The following is a 19,700-nucleotide window of genomic DNA, read 5'->3' as shown; positions in this document are numbered from 1 at the left end:
GGGACAAGCCTAAAAAACGAACAAAAATGCTACAACTACTAAACAAAAAAACAAGAAATACGAAAATAAAACAAAGGAAAATAAAGCTAGCTAAGGCCTACATGCTACAGCAAGGCCACTAATGCACCTGACAAGTCAAGGTGCTTTATTAGGAACCCTCCTAATCCTCGAAATGCCCTTGGATCCTCCAATATACTTTAATTAAACACAAACTTTTTTTAAAATCGGGTATAATAATTATTGTACATCTATTATAAAGATATCTTAAAATAATTAAAAATTACCCTTGAAATAAATAAAAGTCACTCCAATATGCATAAAAGTAACCCAATACAAATAAAAATTATTTATTCTTTATTAGTAAAGTATCAAATTTTAAATGACTAAAAATTAATTATTAGTGATTGAATGTAATTAAATTACCTTTATAAAACTTTTCTTGTTGTCTATTTATATAAAAATTGTACTACGAGCATGTTCACATTTACTTAATTTCAGTTCAGTTCAGTTCAGTCCAGCTCCTAATTTTCTTCTCTCATAAAATATTCATTTCAGTTCAGTTCAGCTCCAATCAGTTCAGTTCAGTAAATGTGAACAGGCCTAGCTCTGATTTTTTTTTTTTAGTTGCAACTTTAGGGTATTATTTGAGAGATATAAAATATTCCATAGTTACAACTAAAAAAAATCGAAGGTAACATTATGTTTAAAGTTACCAAAAAAAAAAAAAAAAAAAAAGTTACCCTAAATTTAGCTAAAAGTTACCCTAAATTTAGCTAAAAGTTATCCTTATATCGCTTGATACATACTAATATTAGTGTAAACCGAATGTATACAAAAGTTTTTCTCGATTAAAAGGCATTTAATCATTTGGAGTTTTGAACCAACTTTTTTTTTTGGGTTTTTTCTAAGTTATGCCCCCAAAATTCTTCGGTTTCTAAGCTGCTTTTTGAAATGTCTAAGCTGTGCCCTCAACCTCACTAATTTTTATTAACAATAACCTTTTTTTTTTTTATTATTATTATTATTATTTTATTTTCTGATTTTTAATTTTTTTAAAGTGTTAAACCAATTAGAATGTGACATATGTCAAATTAATAACGCCTCGACACCATTGTTGATATATAACTTAACTTTCGTTAACGAAAATAACTCTCAAAGGGTATTGTCAATAAAATATCGTGAGATAGAGGACACAACTTATAACTTTGAAAAGCATGGATACAGATTAGAAACGAAAGAACTTGAAGTACATAACATAGAAAAAAACTTTTTTCTTTTGGGAAATTCTCAATGGTACTCTCCAATTTTTTATTTTTCTCAATAGTAAACACTAAAATATCAAATTATCATTGGTAATCTATAATTTGTAAAAATAACGCAGTGGTAGCATTAGTTAAGTATTTTAAGGAAATATTAACCATGGTTCATATATTAAAAGGGAGGGAAAAGAGAAATGACTAAAATACCCTTTTTTTTAAAAAAAAAAAAAAACACACACACTTCTTTCCCCTCCCCCAACCCAGCCAGCCCCTCTACCATGACCCCAACATTGGCGATGATCCTATCACCCATTAAACTCAAACCTTGAATTGATGTGGATTGAAACAGTTAAACAGAAGCATAGCATTTGAAGGATTTATCCCCCTAATACTATTATTCAAGTACCCAGGTGAAGAATTAGGAAAAATTAACAATTTTTGGCATTACCATGAGCGAATGATCAGGAGAATGAAGCTGGTGGTTCTTGGGCGGCGGCGGAGTTCGATTAAGTGTGGGTGACTAATAATAACAGATAATCGAGTAGCAAATCACCAAAAGAATGAATCATATGGAGCATTTTTTAGAATATGCAAGAACATACCCTCTCATCAGACTCGGAAATCTTGCTGATAGAGGGAATCCGGGAAGGATAGGGTAGCCGGCCGCCGCTGGCAGGGGGTTGGGGTGGTTGGGGTTTTTTTAATTTAATTAATAGGGTTGTATAGGTCATTATGCCTTTAGTTAACTAAGGTTAACTTATAATTGCATATTTATATCATTGATGTTACCATTGAATTAGGAATGCTAATTAGTGAGTACCAAAGATAATTTTATAAAACTTTGTTTACCATTGAGAATTTTATAAAATTGGAGAGTATCATTGAGAATTTTCCTTTTTTTTTTTTTTTTGAAGTAAGTATTGAACCAACTAACTTGAGCACTAAATTCCAAATTACAAATGGTACTCCGTACATGCAACTTCTACATCCTTATTTGCTTAGCTCCACAACCTTCTTCTGTCGTACATTTTTTTCCGTACTCATTTGCATTATTTCAGTAATCAACTAATCACCAATTCACCATTTATTTATTTATTTTTCAAAATTTCCTCCAATTCTATAGTATCAGCAAATAACCAGCCAAAATGCAATTCAAAGCCATAATTTCCCCTTCTCCTAACATTCAAATCAAAATTCCCATGATCAAACAATTTTCTTTCTCCAATTTTCGGCACCCTAAAACCTCCCTTAAGCCCTTCAATTTATGCTTTCCTAAATCCCATCAAATTCCCAGAAATTTGCAGAAATATGGTTGCATTAGTCCTAGCCAAGAATTTCTGGGTGAAAATCTTCAAACCCATGAACCAGAATCCGACATTAACCCAGAAATTCATAATCTTCAACCTTCAAAACCCACAAATGTAGCTGAAGAATTTGCTAATCAAAGTACATGGGATCAAATAATTGAGATTGTTAAGTTTTCTGGGCCTGCTACTGGGCTTTGGATTTGTGGGCCTTTGATGAGTCTCATTGATACTGCTGTTATTGGCCAAGGCAGCTCTCTTGAACTTGCTGCTTTAGGTAATTTTGGTTTTTTTTTTTTATTTGGGGTTTTATTTAATTATGATTATGATTATGATTATAATGGTGATTAATTGATTATTATATATATAATGGTGATTGATTATATATGTTAAATGGGCAGGTCCAGCAACTGTACTATGTGACTATGTTGGATATGTGTTTATGTTTCTTTCAGTTGCAACTTCTAATATGGTTGCTACTTCACTAGCTCAAAAGGTAATTGCTTTACCATCTTATAATTCTTTCTGTTTTTGTTCTTACCAAATTGTTATAGTTTGTCATTGATTAATAATTAATCAAGTGTTGAATAGGCAAATTTTGCAACTGTGATATGTGATTATGTTGTGTTATCAAGGAATGAGAATTATGAGATATTGTTTATCTAAATGTCCTGTTTGGTAGCCGATCATAAATAGTAGTAATGCGAATATTTTTAAGTGTAATATATCAAGCTAGGTAACATCTTAATGTCCAATGTAATGCAATCTCATCCCCAGCCTTTTGTTTTTCTGTAAGGAAATGTTTTTCTGTTTTGTTTTGGTAATGAAATATGTGAAGAATAAGAGATAATTTGGGGTGTTCTAGCATTACCGCGGGAATAAAAATTGATTTTACTGACGTATTTATGTACAAATTCATTCTTATCACGTCCATCTATTACTAGTGATCAAATGGCCAAACGGGCTTTTAGTTTTGTAAGATTTTGAAAGATAAAAACTGTTGCAGTGTTGGTATTCTTATTAACATCAATGTCCACTTAAGTTTTAATTACTAGAGAATGAAATTTATCTATTTGATATTTTTGGATAATTTTTCATTTGTCATGTTGATAATTGTTAAATGTCAACTACTCAAACATTAACATACACATGCCATACCTTATATCAATGTTGGCGAGAATTCGAACTATCTGTGAACAACAATGACTATCTGTTTAGACTATGTAATCTGTTTATAGTGTAAACACGCAAGATCATGATTCACTTGCATGTAACTGAAACAGAATGAGGATCAAGTGCAGCATCAGATATCCATGTTACTATTCATAAGTTTGGCAAGTGGAGTGTTGTTGTTTTTACTGACAAAAGGCTTCGGTAAATGGGCTTTAACTGGTAATTGAAACTGGTACAGGCACTTCGTTGCTACCATGTATCAACTTCTCATGAAAGTACCTTATTTTTCTGTCTTGATTTTGATTTTCGCTGCTGGGAAGATTGTGCTACTTAATTGTCCCCTGACTGCCACCATTTCATTTGTCATGTTACGGTGTTTTCTTTCAGCTTTTGTGGGAGCGAAGAATATGAATCTTGTATCTGCTGCAAATTCATATTTACAGGTTTGTCTGCTTTTGACATGTGCTCTTTCTGTTTTGCTCTGCTAAGGAATGAGAGAATTTTATGCATGTGATGATGTGCAATGTTCGTCTTAATAGGAGTTTTGCCAGAACAGTCAAAAGTACTAATGTATTTCACTATGCTTTTAGTGCTATAATACTCCCAAATAAGTTATTGTACAAAGTATATGACATATCTTAAGCAGTTTGTAGAAAATTTGTGCATTCCTAAGTTGAATTTAAGCCCCTCTTTCTCATCTTACATTTATAAAGTATTTAATAGACTGGGAATGGGAAAAACTGGAGACCCTTTATGATGAGTTATAATATCTTCTTTTTGCACCAATGATTATTTGTTCTTTCGATAAGTTGCTGAAAATTGTGCTTTGCAAAATTAAAATTTGAATAAAGTTCGCTACCATTGTAGTAGCTTGTTCTTCTGATTCATAAATGCTCAATAAGGATGCAAGTGAACTCTTGCTCTATTAAATGTTTTCAATATATTGTTCTTTGAAGTAATCATACACTCACTTTTTTTTTTTTCCTTCCCCCATAGTTTTCTGGTGCATAAGTTTCTTTCAGCTTATTTGTTGTACTCTTGTAGCTAATTTTGTTTTTGCATGGGTTGATAGATTCGTGCTTTAGCATGGCCTGCCATTCTTGTTGGCTATGTCGCTCAGAGTGCCAGGTAAAATGCACTGCATATTATTTACCATTTATAATCAGTTGCTTTTAGCACCTGGCCTTCAAAAATATGCAATTGAAATTTGTTGTATTAAGTACATCAGTATTTTCTTGTTTATCTACAAAAAGCCTCAAATTTTGTGAGGAGGGCTTCCTAATGATTATTTTTCTTACCTTAAAAATTGCTAATGTATTGATGTCCTGCCTCTAATTTCCAGTCTAGGCATGAAAGATTCCCTGGGACCATTGAAGGCATTGCTCATTGCCACTGCTCTCAGTGGAATTGGTGATATAGTACTCTGTTTATTCTTAAATTATGGAATATCTGGTGCAGCGTGGGCAACTGCAGTATCACAAGTGTGTTAACTGGATATAATCGTTTCATCATTCCATTGTCTACATATTTGTATTCACCATTTTTTTTTTCAGATTGTTGCAGCTTATGTGATGATTGATGCTTTGAATAAAAAAGGATACAATGGGTATTCCTTTTCAGCTCCATCACTTGCTGAATTGCAAGAGATATTTGGGATAGCTGCCCCCATCTTTGTAACCATGTTTTCAAAGGTTTACCGTTATAGTTATTTCACATTTGATCACATCATTTTTTTTTAATTCCAAATCAATTATGTGGAAGCTATCCTATTTTGTAACAGGTGGCCTTCTATGGTCTACTTATTTATTTTGCTACGTCTATGGGTACGCATGTAGTGGCTGCTCATCAGGTAAGTTAAACCTGCCTAATGTCCAGTGATTTTCAATTTTAATTTTGATTGCAGACTCCTATCAATCAGGTTAAATGTATTCGATCGACTGACTGCTGTGTAGGTGTTGCTTAATATATTTGGCATGTGTTCTGTATGGGGTGAGCCCCTTTCTCAAACTGCACAATCATTTATGCCCGAGCTACTGTATGGAGCCAACCGAAGTTTAGTAAAGGTGATTGTTATCCATGACATTGTAATTAGGAATCCTCCTGTTGTTTGTCAATAACTTTAATGAAACACTTATCAACTCATGTGTTGAAGAGGGATGACAATGTCCCCCCATGTGATGAGGAGAACAGAAGGAATGTTAACCTTGTAAAAAATATACAGAGTGCCTTCTTTGTTGGTATACATTTAACATCAATACATTATATGCAGTAGGTACTGTCAAAATCATGAAGACATATTTCTTATTTCCATTTAAGGTTTTAATGATATCTTAATTTCATGTAGTTTGTTTTTACAAACAGGCGAGATCTCTATTGAAGTCTCTTTTGATAATAGGAGCATCCATTGGACTTCTTCTAGGAACTGCTGCAACTTCTGTCCCCTTTGTTGTTCCTAATTTCTTCACATCTGATACAGTAGTGATAGGAGAGGTTGGTTGAATTTGTTACAATCTTTGCCCATTCTGTATCTAGGTATCTTGAGGTTTTGAGCTATGCCTACTTCCATTGCAATAACGAAAGTTGTTTATGTATGCAGATGCGCAATGTTTGGATTTGCTTCTTCCTTGCTTTGAGTGTGACTCCTTGTATACTCCCCTGTGAGGGTACATTGCTGGTAATAAAATCCAACTTGCTTCCTTGTTTTATTGTATATTTATCTAATTCATTGCTATGAATATAGTATTCCACTTGTAGAGCTATATCTAGAAGTATCACACTCAATTTGTTGACTGGCAACCTGTCAAATTATTGATTCAACTGGGTAAAACCCGACAAAATCCCTAAAGTTGAGCTTCACAGACCTAAACCTGACTGAAAAAAAAAAAAAAAGAAGACCAAATATGAATGTCATTTCAAAAGCCTAATAAATATTGGTGCATATATGCACTTCAGCTCTGGAAATCTATAATGATAGACCCAAAGCCAACTCTGCTGACCCAATTGATACATGCTGCTTTGTATTTGATTTTTGTAACTATAGATCTGATGATCAAGTAACACATTAGGAATTTGAGATACTTTTTCTTCATGTGCAGGCTGGCAGGGATCTCAAATTCATTAGTATATCAATGAGCGGATGTTTCTCTTTGGGCGCACTTGTATTACTGGTATCTTGCTGATCTTCCTTGGCATTGCAAATATCATACAATCACAAAATTTGTTATCCTCTTCTCGAGTGAAATTGATGCATATTCCTGCCTTTGTTTATAATTTGACAGCTCGTGAGAAGTCAAGGAGTAGGTTTAGTAGGCTGTTGGAGTGCCCTTGTAGGATTTCAATGGGTACCTTTCTCTTCTCAAGTTTGTAATGGAGTAACTCATATTTGTCCAGAGCAGTTCATTTGACATCTTTTGATCAATTTTCTTTGATACAATACACAGGCACGCTTCTTGATTTCTCTAAGACGCCTTCTTTCTCCTAGTGGTGTATTATTTTCCGAGGATCTTGACAAATTCAGATTGGCTGAGCTTAAGGTAGCTTAGGTAAAGATTCAACAAACACCTTCAAAAAATTCTTTTCATTGGTTAAACTACCTTCAGCAAATTCGAGTAAGGATAAATTTGATGTTGCAGGGAATCAGGGTATGTACAATCATAAAAATTATTCCATAGTAGTTCTTTGCAAGAATTGCAACTGTATTCTCTGATATTTCTAACATTAGAGTTTCAGAGATAGAAGTACATATGTAGCTTAAGGTGAAATGTAATTAAATATCATATTCTATGTATTTGATAAGCTTTGCAGAAAATCTCCCTCTACCCCATCATTCATTGTGTTATGTTGGATCTCTAGTCGACTTGTAAACACAACCTTGAAACATTATACAGATACAAAAACGGAGTAATTTGGTACAAACTAATGAAACAAACCAACACAAGTTTAGGGGTGATTTTAGCAAAAATGGCAACAAAAGAAGCTCAATTCAATCCTTAAAAACTCAAGTGGTCAACCTTTGCAAGAAGATAAAGCAGGTAAATAGTTGCAAAACCTTGAGTAAAATTACACAAAAACTATGGTTACCACAGTTTTGTTTTAGGACCCGAAACAAAAAAACGATAATGAACAAGCCCTTAATAAACATGTAATGATGGAGAGAGACTAACACCAAGAGGGGTTGGAGTGGATGCAATAGTGAAGATGAGTGGTTAACCTAAAAAGGCCAAAAGGGCAGGATTTCTCGTCCTACTCCATTGAAGATGTTCGAGAATTTTGATTTCTCTATTGAAACTACTTGTATGTTTCACTTTCTCGATTGAGGGGCCAGTTTCGAATTCTCTATTAAAAGCTTTGATTGAGAAACTATATAATTGATAAAATCATGCCGATGATAAATTACTTCTCAACCTACATAATAAAACCGGAAAAATCAAATATACCGAAAAGATAAACATACACTATTTTACTCTCAAAGTAGATCGTGACCCAAAAATAGAGGTGATTAAGATAGACTCAACCCGGTTTTTAGGTGGGCTGTGGACAAACATTTTAAAATTCTAGTTTTTTTTTTTTTTCCAAAATGGCCTGATTAAAATTTACAGGTTTTGGGCAAGCATTTTCTACTCGACCCTGTCCAACGTCATGTGTTTTTTTTTTCTTTTTTTGGCAAGCACAACCCGAACTCGACTCATGATCGCCTCTACGGCTCTACCCATAGAGAAACGCCTTAATCATCTATTCCACCAAAAAAAAAAAAAAAAAAAAAGAAAAGAAAGAACCCTTAATCATGATTGATTTGATTTTTTTAATCATTTTGGAGTATTGAACCAACTAACTTCAATACTCCAAAGTCCAAACATAGCAAATTCCAAATGGTCCATGCAACTTACATCCTCACTTGCTTAGCTCCACAAAATTCGACTTCTATTACTTCACTTGCAATATATCAGTTTATTCCGTTATCACCATTACACTTTTCAAATCTTTCTCCAATTCTTTTGACAATAATACACCAGCCAAAATGCAACTCAAAGCCATACTTTCCCCTTCTCTTAACATTCAAATCAATATTCCCACAATTAAACATTTATCTTTCTCATCCAATTTGCAGCGCCCTAAATCCTTCCTCAAACCCTTCAATTTATGCTTTCCTGAATTCCATCCAATTCCCAGAAATTTGCAGAAAAATGGCTGCATTAGCCCTAGCCAAGAATTTCTGGGTGATAATCTTCAAACCCATGAACCAGAGCCCGAAATTACTAGTTTTGAGACTAACCCAGAAATTCAAAACCTTCAATTTTCAGAACCCACTAATGAAGCTGAAGAATTTGCTAATCAAAGTACATGGGATCAAATGATTGAGATTATTAAGTTTTCTGGGCCTGCTACTGGGCTTTGGATTTGTGGGCCTTTGATGAGTCTCATTGATACTGCTGTTATTGGTCAAGGCAGCTCTCTTGAGCTAGCCGCTTTAGGTAATTTTGATTTTGATTTTTTTTTTTTATTTTTTATAAATAATGATTATGATTATAAGGTTGATTTAATATAATGGTGATTGATTTTATATGTTAATAAATGGGCAGGTCCAGCAACTGTACTATGTGATTATGTTGGATTTGTGTTTATGTTTATTTCAGTTGCAACTTCCAATATGGTTGCTACTTCACTAGCTCAAAAGGTCATTTGCTTTACCATCTTATAATTCTTACTTTTATGTGCTTACCAAATTGTAATAGTTTTTCATTGATTAATTATGTATCAATTGTTGAAAGGGCAGGTTTAGTAACTTTGATTTGTGATGTTGAGTTATCAAGGATTGAGATATTGTTTATCTTAATGAGAATGAATTTATGTGTAATATGACAAGCTTAGTAACATCTTAATGTCCATAGTAATGTAATCTCATTCCCAACATTGTGTTTTCATATAGGGAAATGTTGAGTACCATCTAATACCGCCCCCCAAATGGTAGTGGACGATAATGAAATATGTAAAGAGAGAGAGATAATTTAGCATTACCACGAGAATGAACATTGATTATTCTGACAAAATTATGTACAAATTTGTTCTTATTACGTCCATTTATTACCAGTGATCGAATGGGTTGTAAGTTTTGTAAGGCTTTGAAAGATCAGAACTGTTGCAGTATTGGTATTCTTATTATTATTAATGTCCAATTAGTTTTAGTTACTCGAGAATGAAATGTATCTATTTGATATTTTTGGATATTTTTTCATTAGGCATAATGATTGTTAATGTTAACTACATCAAACATAGACTACATACACATGCCATACTTGATACGGAGTACCAATGTTGGTGGGAATTGGAACTATCTGTGAACAACACTGACTATCAAATTAGCCTGTGCCATCTACTAATATGCATATAGTGTGATTTGTAATTGCTGTTTAATATTGCACACAAAGTCACGATCCACTTGCATGTAATTGAAACAGGATGAGGATCAAGTGCAGCATCAGATATCCATGTTACTATTCATCAGTCTGGCAAGTGGATTGCTGTTGTTTTTGCTGACAAAAGGCTTCGGTGAATGGGCTTTAACTGGTAATTGAAACTGGTACAGGAACTTTGTTGCTACCACGTCCACGTGCCAACTTCTAATGAAAACACCTTATTTTTCTGTCTTGATTTTGATTTCTGCTGTTGAGTAGATTGTGTTGTTTCACCATCACCAGACTGCCACCATCTCATTTTTCATATCTCCGTGTTTTCGTTCAGCTTTTGTGGGAGTTAAGAATGTGAATCTTGTATCTGCTGCGAATTCGTATATACAGGTTTGTTACTTTTGATATGTGTTCTATCTGTTTACTCTGCTTAGGAATTAGAGGATGTTGTGCATTTGATAATGTGCAATGTTCATCTGAATAGGAGCATTGTCAGAACACTCAGAAATGCTGATAAATTTCACTATGCTTTTAGTGCTCAAATACTCCCAAATAAGATATGGTATATATATGACACATATCTTAAGTAGTTTGTAGAAAATTTGTGCATTCCTAATTTGAATATAAACTCTTCTTTCTCAACTTACATCTATTAAGTATTCTTTAGACTGTGAATGGGAAAAACTGGAGACCCTTTATAATGAGTAACAATGTCTTTTCTTCGCACTAAACGATTATTTATGTTCTTTCGGTAAGTTGCTGACAATCATGCTTTGCAAAATCAATATTTGAATAAACTTCACTACCATTGTAGTAGCTTGTTTTTCTGACTCATAAATGTTCAACAAGGATGCAAGTGAACTCATGCCCTACCCTATTAAATGTTTTCCAATTTTTTTTGTCTTTCAAGTAACTGTACACTCACATCTTATATTTTTTTAATAAAATTTTTTTCTGGCACGTAAGTTTCCTTCAGCTTAATCGTTTTTTTTTTTTTTTTTTTTTTTTTTTTTTTTTTTTTTTGCATGGGTTGATAGATTCGTGCCTTAGCATGGCCTGCCATTCTTGTTGGCTATGTTGCTCAGAGTGCCAGGTAAAACACACTGCATATTATTTACCTTTATATAATCGGTTGCTTTTAGCACCTGGCCTACAAAAACACGCGATTATTAAGCATGTTATATTTCTTGTTTATCAACAAAAAGCCTAATTATATGCTAATGTGTTGATGTCCTGCCTCTAATTTCCAGTCTAGGCATGAAAGATTCGCTGGGACCATTGAAGGCCCTGCTCATTGCCAGTGCTCTCAATGGCCTTGGTGATATAGTACTCTGTACCTTCTTAAATTATGGGATAGCTGGTGCAGCATGGGCTACTGCAGCATCACAAGTGTGTTGACTGAATAAAATCTTTGTTTATGTATCAATGTTTAACCAATTCAGTCGTTTCATCATTCCATTGTCTACATGTTTGTATTCACCATTTTTTAAATCGTGGGAATGATCTTTCAGATTGCTGCAGCTTATGTGATGATTGATGGTTTGAATAGAAAAGGTTACAATGGGTATTCCTTTTCAGTTCCATCAACTGCTGAACTGCAAGTGATAGCTGGGATTGCTGCCCCCGTCTTTGTAACCATGGTTTCTAAGGTTTGACCATTATAGTAACTTCACATCTGATCCTAGCATTTTTTTTACTCCTAATTAATTTATGTAAGCTATCCCATTTCGTGTCAGGTGGGCTTCTACGGTCTACTTATATATTTTGCTACGTCTATGGGTTCGCATGTAGTGGCTGCTCATCAGGTGAGCTAAAACTGCCTAATGTTCAGGGATCTCCAATTCTATTTTAATTGCAGACTCCTAGCAAACAGGTTATATGCTCTCAACTGACTGACTGCTGTGTAGGTGTTGCTTAATATATTTGGCATATGTTCAGTATGGGGTGAGCCCCTTTCTCAAACTGCACAATCATTTATGCCCGAGCTATTGTATGGAGCCAACCGAAGTTTAGTAAAGGTAATTGTTATCCATGACATTGTCATTACAAATCCTCCTGTTGTTTTTCAATAGCCGTAATGATACACTTATTAACTCATGTGTTGAAGAGAGGGATGAGAATGTTCACCCATGTGATGAGAATAGAAGGAATGTTAACCTTTTTTAATTTTTTGACTGAAATAGAAAGTGTGAGATATTGGAAAATATACCGAATGTGCCTTATTTGTTGGTATAACTTTAACATCAATACATTATATGCAGTAGGTACAGCCAAAATCTTGAAGTCATTCCTTATTTCCATTTAAGGTTTTAAAGATATCCTAAGTTTCATGTAGTTTGTTTTTACAAACAGGCGAGATCTCTATTGAAGTCTCTTCTGATAATAGGAGCGTTTCTTGGACTTCTTCTAGGAACTGCCGCAACTGCGGTCCCTTTTGTTGTTCCAAATCTCTTCACATCTGATACAGTAGTGATAGGAGAGGTTGGTTGAACTTGTTACAATCTTCGCCCATTCTTTATCTTGGTGTCTTAAGGTTTTGAACTATGTCCACATCCTTTGGAATAACGGCATTGTCTCTGTATGCAGATGCGCAATGTTTGGATTTGTTTCTTCCTGGCTTTGAGTGTGACACCCTGTATACTCCCCTGTGAGGGTACATTGCTGGTAAAATCTAACTTGCTTCCTTGTTTCATTGAATATTATCTTTTTCATTGCGATGAATATAGTTTTCCACTTGTGGAGCTGTATATAAAATTATCCTGTCAATTGTTGACCCAACCGGGTTAAATCTGACTAAATCCAACTTGTATATTTGTAATCTTGATATATGAAAGTCCCTGTAAAGTTAGCCTAAAATTCTTTCCCACAAATTGAGCTTTACAGACCTCAACCTGACTGAGAAAAAGGACCAAATGTGAATATTATTTCAAAAGCCCATTAAATTATGGTGCAAATAAGCACTTCAAATCCAGAAATCTATGATGATCGACCCAAACCCAACTCTGCTGACCCGTTTGACACATGCTGCTTAATTGTGTCTTGTGTTTAATTTCTGTAGCTATTGATATGATGATCAAGTAACAGATTAAAAATTTGAGATGTTTCGCTTTTTTTCATGTGAAGGCTGGCAGGGATCTCAAATTCATTAGTGTATCAATGAGTGGATGTTTCGCTTTAGGCGGAATTGTATTACTGGTATTCTGCTGATCTTCCTTAGTATTTAAAATATCTTACAATCATAAAAAATTTTATCCTCTCCTCCTTGGGTGAAATTGATGCATATCCCTGCCTTTGTTCAAATCTGACAGCTCGTGAGAAGTCAAGGATTAGGCTTATTAGGCTGTTGGAGTGCCCTTGTTGGATTTCAATGGGTACGTACCTTTCTTTTCTCAAGTTTGTTATGAAGTAACTGATGTCTGTTCAGAGCAAATCATTAGGCATCTTCTGATCAATTTTCTCTGATACAATACACAGGCACGCTTCTTGATTTCTCTTAGACGCCTTCTTTCTCCTAGTGGCGTACTATTCTCAGAGGATCTTGCTTGTTTGAGATTGGCCGAGCTTAAAGTTGCTTAGGTAAAGATTCAACAAACACCTTCAGAAAATTCTTTTCATTGGTTAAACACTTAAACTACCTTCAGCAAATTCAAGTAAGATGAATTTGGTGCTTCAGGGTTTGTACAATCATAAAAACTATTACGTACATTTTTTTTTTTTATTCTATACTGTCTGCAAGAATTGCAACTGTATTCTCTGAGACTCTAATGATACTCTAACATTAGAGTCTCAGAGAGAGGAGTATACATATAGCTTAAGCTAAACTGTAATCAACTACAAGTATCATAATTCATTTTTTTGGGATCATTTGCAGAATATCCACCCCTTTTACCCCATGACTTGTCGAGTTGTCGTGTTATGTACAATCTCCAATTGTCGACTTGTAAACACAACTTTGCATTGATTCATGCATACAAAAACTCACAATCAAAAACCCATTATAAACATCAAACTGATACAAAAACGGAGTAATTCAGTACAAACTAGTGAAGCGAACCGACACAAGTTTAGGGGTGATTGTAGGAAAAAAAAAAAAAAAAAAAGGGGGCAACTAAAGAAGCTGAATTCAGTCTTAAGAAACTCGTGTTCAACCTTTGCAAGAAGAAAAGAGACATGCTTCCAAAGTTTGTAAGTTTTTTGTTTCGAAATATCAGTGGTTAATATTTGGGAAGATTGGGACTTAGTGTATTGTTTTGTTTTGCATTAATAATTTATTATGTTGGGTCAAATCTGAAATTGGATTACTTGGTATTTGGTGTTACAATTGTGGTATATCATCATATATGGTCCCATAGAAAGCGTGCGAAACGGCGTAATGGACGAGAGGTGTGAAGTTATGCTTGATAGTATATGTACTTTTTTTGGCCCTTTTGTGTTGGAAAGGCCCGTGAGCTTTTAAAAATCTATAGAAGTGACAAAGGAAATACAGTGTTCGATTTTGGAGAGTAACGGAGCAGTCATTTTTGTTTGGATCGGGTCATTTTCAGATTCAATGGAAATCAATTTACTATGGAAAGTAGATAAGTTTCGATTATACTATGTATTTAATTTATTTTGGTTCAAATCAATTGCAATTTGAGTCATCTAATTTTAGGTACAATTTTGATGATTTTACCATTTAAGTCAGCAAATTGGGTTATATTGTTTGGGTGTACTTTTACATAGTATGACTACTTAAGTGCCCACTCCGCCCCACCCCACCTCCCTTATTTATTCAAATGAGCATGACATGATTTAAAAGTGGTCGGGTTAGAATTTTTAAAGATAGCACCGGCCTGCCCTGACAAGCTGAATCAAGATACAAAAGGCACGATTACTACAGATGGGCATGTCAAAACTCAAAACTCTAACACTTTGACATAAAATAATATTTAAAAAAAACACGACACGATCCGGCACGATAAAAACATGGGTCTGACAATCAGGTCAACCTAATCCCCAACGCGCAACCTCAAACCCAAACCACGACCCAAAATTTCCAAATTAGAATTCTCCGACCCTGATGCCCAATAACACAACCCTAATAATAACAATAATAACAAGTAGGTCCGTCCATCCATCCATCCACGAAATATTCATTGATTATAAATTCACAATAACTCCGTATGTACATGTACATTTATATAGACCAAAGATGCCAAGGACGTACTAGTCATTCATCATAAGTACTTAAGATTTGTCATAGTAGGTTACCTAATTAATTATCCAATATAGACCATAAAAAGAATACCAAAACAATCACAATAAAAGACATCCATTTGTACATTAATTAATTATCATTCATCAAACAACATTAAATACACCCCCCAATTACTCACACGCCTCCTTTTACATTTATAAATAAATATTTTCTCTCTCCTTGGAAATTATTAATTAATTAGTTTACCCCACAACTCTTCAATATCCCTTCTTTATTACTACTACGCTCCTTTCATTCTTGGCTATAACATTAAATTCCAACACCAATAAAACCAAAACTAATTAATGGTTATTTAATTTTTTTCTCACACCCAATTCCAAACCCTCATTTAATTTTCATCATTTTCTTCCCACCCCGTAATTAATTCGAACTTCCCTTTTTTTTTTTATTTATTCATTTTTCTTTCTTCATTCTTTTCATATCTCCACTTTTTTTCTTCCTATTTTCTCTCTCCTTTTTTCATCATTTTCTCTCTCCTCTGTTTCATATTTTGAATAAAATTATGGCTGCTGATGTTAGTATGTTGATTAAAGATAATAATACGAAATCTGGGTTAATTACTCGTGATTTTCTTGGTGGGTGTTTTGGTGTTGATTCTAAAGAATTAGACCTTGATTTGCATGTTCCTAATGGTTGGGAAAAACGTCTTGATCTTAAGGTACCATACTTTTATTTTATTTTATTTTATTTTTCTTTTCGTTTCGTATGTTTTGATTGTGCCCGGGTTTTTAAAACCCGAGCTCGGGTTTAAAAGGTGTAATCAATGTTTGAACTCGTGACCTTCTTGTCAATAGATAATCGGTGATCATATGTATGGGTTATAGACTTATAGTTATGCGACTAGTTCATTAAAAATTTTGCACTTTATATTTTTGTTTTTTAAATTTATTTCGTTTTTAATGTTGAAGAAATGTATTTATTTATGAATTCAGAAATTTATTGCATCATTTAAGTGATATAATAAATGCTACGATCCCGTCAAAAAAAAAATAAAAAATAAATGCTACGATGATCAATGTGTGACTTTTAAGCATAGTGATTGCTCACGTTCATTTTTTTTTCTATTATAATTTCTCTTTTTATATATTTCCTCTGATTATATCTGTAAATGTTAAGATGTTACAAAGTTCAAATCTTGATTAATTTTTAAATAATTATTTTATAATCCTATTACCTTACCTTAAATTTGAAGGTCAGGACAATTAATTTTTGTTGGCATATGTTAAGTTAATTCTCCTGTTAAATAGGGTTGATAATGTTGGAGTTGATTTATCTTTAATACATGTAATTCAAGTTATTTCCTCCGTTATTGGACTTTTAAACTACGGAGTATTTACCAATCACGTGTAACTTGGTTAGATACGTCTTAATATCTACTTTCAAAATATCAATTTTTTTTTTTAAAAAAAGGATAACTAGAGATATTAATATAGTCAAAAGTTTTGATTGACAAACGTGAAAGTTCAAACAATGCAATTATAGAAGAAATATGAAGAATTAATTAATACCTCAAACGTAACTATAGTACTTTGTATAATATTTATTGATAATTTTTTGAAATATAAGTGGTCAAAATTCAATCTTAAAGACTGAGAAGAGTAATTAATATTGTAGTTTTTCAAAGAAAGAAAAAACCTAGCTAAACCTGTTTTTAATTGTGTTTGTTTGAGGGTATTTCGAGACTAATTATGAGTACTATGTTCTGTTTTCTGATAGTAGAAAAAAACAAAAAATTAAAAAATGGAGTTTGATATTCATAGCCCCAAGGGCAAATTGAACATAGTACTATATCATAAGACGGGTCATATTAGTGTCACGTATTGATTGGTGTAATTAATGTTCGGGTTTACTAACGCGTTGTATCTGTATTGGTCTGCAGTCAGGAAAAGTCTACATACAGAGAAGCAATCCTGCAAACTCAGCATCTGAACATAAGAAAATGGCAAAAGAGATTTCCACCAAACCACAAGATTTAAACGTGTTTCAACAATCATCATCATCATCATCCAATACAAAGCCAACACTTGGACTGCTTGAACAACCAAGTTTAGACCTTAAGTTAATCCCTAATAATCAACCCTCAAATTATTCAAGTGTGTGTACTTTAGACAAGGTGAAATCAGCTCTTGATAGAGCTGAGAGAGCCTCACCTACATCCTCATCATCAACTTCCTCGTCGTCTTCATCTAAGAAGCGTTGGATGATGATGCCTACGACTGTCAGATCATCATCAAAGTCATCTCCATCACCCTCGAATTCCTTGTCATTGTCTATTGGTGAGGAGGAACGGGAGTCATCAAGGTTGTCGAATTCTTTACCTTCTGATAATCAAAATGAAGGGTTATTGGTTGCTGCAGCTTGCCCTGCTTGCTTGCTATATGTGTTGATATCGAAGAATGATCCTAAATGTCCTAAGTGCAATTCAGTTGTTCATTTGCCTACGATGAATAAGAAGCCTAAGATTGATCTTAACATGTCGATGTGACTCATATGAGCTCGGGTTTTCTAGGAATTAAAGTCGGATGCAGCCAGTTTGATTGGATTTTGAATGGTTTCATCCTCTAGCATTTCTTGGTGGGGGTAATACTTCTAGTATGGTTTAGTATCAGCCTTATGAAAGATGATAGTTCTACGAGAGCTGAGATAGGTAGTTTATTGATAGACTAATAGACTTGTACATTTCTAAAGTTATACATGATTAAGGAAAAATTTCTTTAGCTTTTCATCCTTCTTTTGATTCAATTCAATGTCTTTCAATACTATCCGAAGTATGGAAATGAGATGGTTTGAACAGGTATGCCTATCAAGAGCCTACGAGTAGCATACTTAGTAGCTGCAAGTAATAACATATTAACTGCCCTCGAGGGTAACTCAAGGAAACTCCCTCCGTTGCTTAAGTTAGCTAATGGTCAGACTGGTATGACATCTCCGAGCTCTGATGCCTTACCAAGTTACCAACTTACCAACACCATGGTACTCTGATCTTCAATCGCGAAGCCCTTGTGAAAATTTCTAGGAGTGCTAAAGGTAACACACAATGGAAAACTCTACTCCCTTGTGTTATTTTAGTGAACTATAACTGATGATATTCTTTAAGTCTTTAACACAACAATTGCATTTAAGGCTTTTCATAGTATTCCCAATTTCATGGAGATCATTTTGTTTGGTCTATTCAGAAAACCCAAATTAATGAAACAAATTTTTATTTAAGGCCTGGATGATGGCCCATGAACTTTATTTTATAATAATGGGGTAAAGATTAATTAAATTTTTAAAAGCCCAATAGGCCCACAAGCCTCACAATAAGTCTTAAAAGTAATTATAGCATAGTTTTAAATAAATTGGTAGTGCAATAGTTATACATCGATTATGAAATTATACTAGAATGATACCCCAATCTGTCTAAAGTTCTTTTATTGATAAAATTGAGTTGAAGTTAAGTCACACTATGTGAAGCTAATCATCTAATTACATTAAAATCGTATCAAAAGTTACCCAAATTCATTTTAAAGTCATCTTAAAATTGTTTGATGTACTCTAATTTTTTTTTTTTAAGAAATATATTTATGTACACAAAAGTTTCTATTTAAATGAGGGGTTTAAAAATTACCATCAACAAATAGTAACTTCGATAGGGGATTAGATATTCAAATAATTTCAATTTTTTCGATTTTCTCTTTAATAATATAAATTGTATCGGTTTTAATTCCTATTTGTTGAATATTAAGATAATATAAAACAGACCTAAACAACCTAGAATAAGGAGGAAGAAAGTTTGATCTAAAAACAAGACCCAAGAATGTTCCACACAAAAATCAACGGTGAAGGTAGGAGACTAGGAGTTAGGGCCTATTCTCTTTAGCTTATTTTGGGTTCAGTTCAATTCAGTTACAATCAGTTCAGTTCAGTTTCTAATTTCCTTTTTTCATAAAATATTCAATTCAGTACATTTCAGTTCAACTCTAATCAGTTCAGCTCCAAGCCTCCAATCAGTTCAGTAAATCAAAACATGCCCTACCCCTTTCTTAAAAACTTAGAGTTAATTATAAAGTTTAGAAGGAACCTGCAACTCAAGCTCTAATATGATGATAAAATTTAAAATAATATGAGACGAGGTAGGCAACCCAAACAATGAAGAAGAGAATTCGGTTAAAAATAAGGCCCAGAGAGGTTCCATATTAAAACGGATCAGTAAATACTATGATCCAATGAAAATATTTTTCCTTTTAATCAAATGTAAGACACCCACAAGTGGAATTACAACGACTTATAACACTAGCAGTCACATTGATTGAATGGCAAG

The 19,700-nt window shown here is 33.7% G+C and overlaps 3 protein-coding genes across 5 annotated transcripts; all 3 read left to right on the top strand.

Annotated features, from left to right (window-relative positions):
• Positions 1–1,943: 1,943 nt before the first annotated feature.
• LOC145560266 (protein DETOXIFICATION 46, chloroplastic-like) lies at positions 1,944–7,544 on the top strand. 2 transcript variants are annotated; one of them, XM_081621524.1, is made up of 15 exons: positions 1,944–2,840; positions 2,965–3,059; positions 3,847–3,955; positions 4,124–4,179; positions 4,809–4,864; positions 5,079–5,217; positions 5,290–5,427; positions 5,517–5,585; positions 5,689–5,799; positions 6,098–6,226; positions 6,333–6,410; positions 6,832–6,903; positions 7,015–7,077; positions 7,177–7,278; positions 7,369–7,544. In XM_081621524.1, the coding sequence occupies exons 1-14, from the start codon at positions 2,405–2,407 to the stop codon at positions 7,276–7,278; spliced, it is 1,653 nt and encodes a 550-aa protein (XP_081477650.1). In that variant the 5' UTR covers positions 1,944–2,404; the 3' UTR covers positions 7,369–7,544. The 2 variants fall into 2 exon arrangements, with proteins under 2 accessions (XP_081477650.1, XP_081477649.1); XM_081621523.1 differs by having other exon boundaries at positions 7,177–7,544.
• A 1,112-nt stretch (positions 7,545–8,656) lies between these two features.
• LOC145558882 (protein DETOXIFICATION 46, chloroplastic-like) lies at positions 8,657–14,654 on the top strand. 2 transcript variants are annotated; one of them, XM_081620242.1, is made up of 15 exons: positions 8,657–9,207; positions 9,316–9,410; positions 10,192–10,300; positions 10,475–10,530; positions 11,178–11,233; positions 11,391–11,529; positions 11,652–11,789; positions 11,877–11,945; positions 12,048–12,158; positions 12,493–12,621; positions 12,727–12,804; positions 13,264–13,335; positions 13,449–13,511; positions 13,615–13,716; positions 14,012–14,654. In XM_081620242.1, the coding sequence occupies exons 1-14, from the start codon at positions 8,754–8,756 to the stop codon at positions 13,714–13,716; spliced, it is 1,671 nt and encodes a 556-aa protein (XP_081476368.1). In that variant the 5' UTR covers positions 8,657–8,753; the 3' UTR covers positions 14,012–14,654. The 2 variants fall into 2 exon arrangements, with proteins under 2 accessions (XP_081476368.1, XP_081476367.1); XM_081620241.1 differs by lacking the exon at positions 14,012–14,654 and having other exon boundaries at positions 13,615–14,005.
• An 853-nt stretch (positions 14,655–15,507) lies between these two features.
• On the top strand, positions 15,508–18,122 carry LOC145560265 (uncharacterized). The gene is made up of 2 exons (XM_081621522.1): positions 15,508–16,055; positions 17,277–18,122. Exons 1-2 carry the CDS (start codon positions 15,900–15,902, stop codon positions 17,880–17,882), a joined length of 762 nt encoding a protein of 253 aa, XP_081477648.1. The 5' UTR covers positions 15,508–15,899; the 3' UTR covers positions 17,883–18,122.
• Positions 18,123–19,700: the final 1,578 nt, after the last annotated feature.

The sequence above is a fragment of the Chenopodium album genome, chromosome 9 (genome assembly GCF_948465745.1).
Source record: "Chenopodium album chromosome 9, dcCheAlbu1.1, whole genome shotgun sequence".
NCBI classification, from domain to species: Eukaryota; Viridiplantae; Streptophyta; class Magnoliopsida; order Caryophyllales; family Amaranthaceae; genus Chenopodium; species Chenopodium album.
The sequence above is the reverse complement of the archived record's forward strand: the minus strand, read 5'-3'. Positions and strand labels throughout refer to the sequence as shown.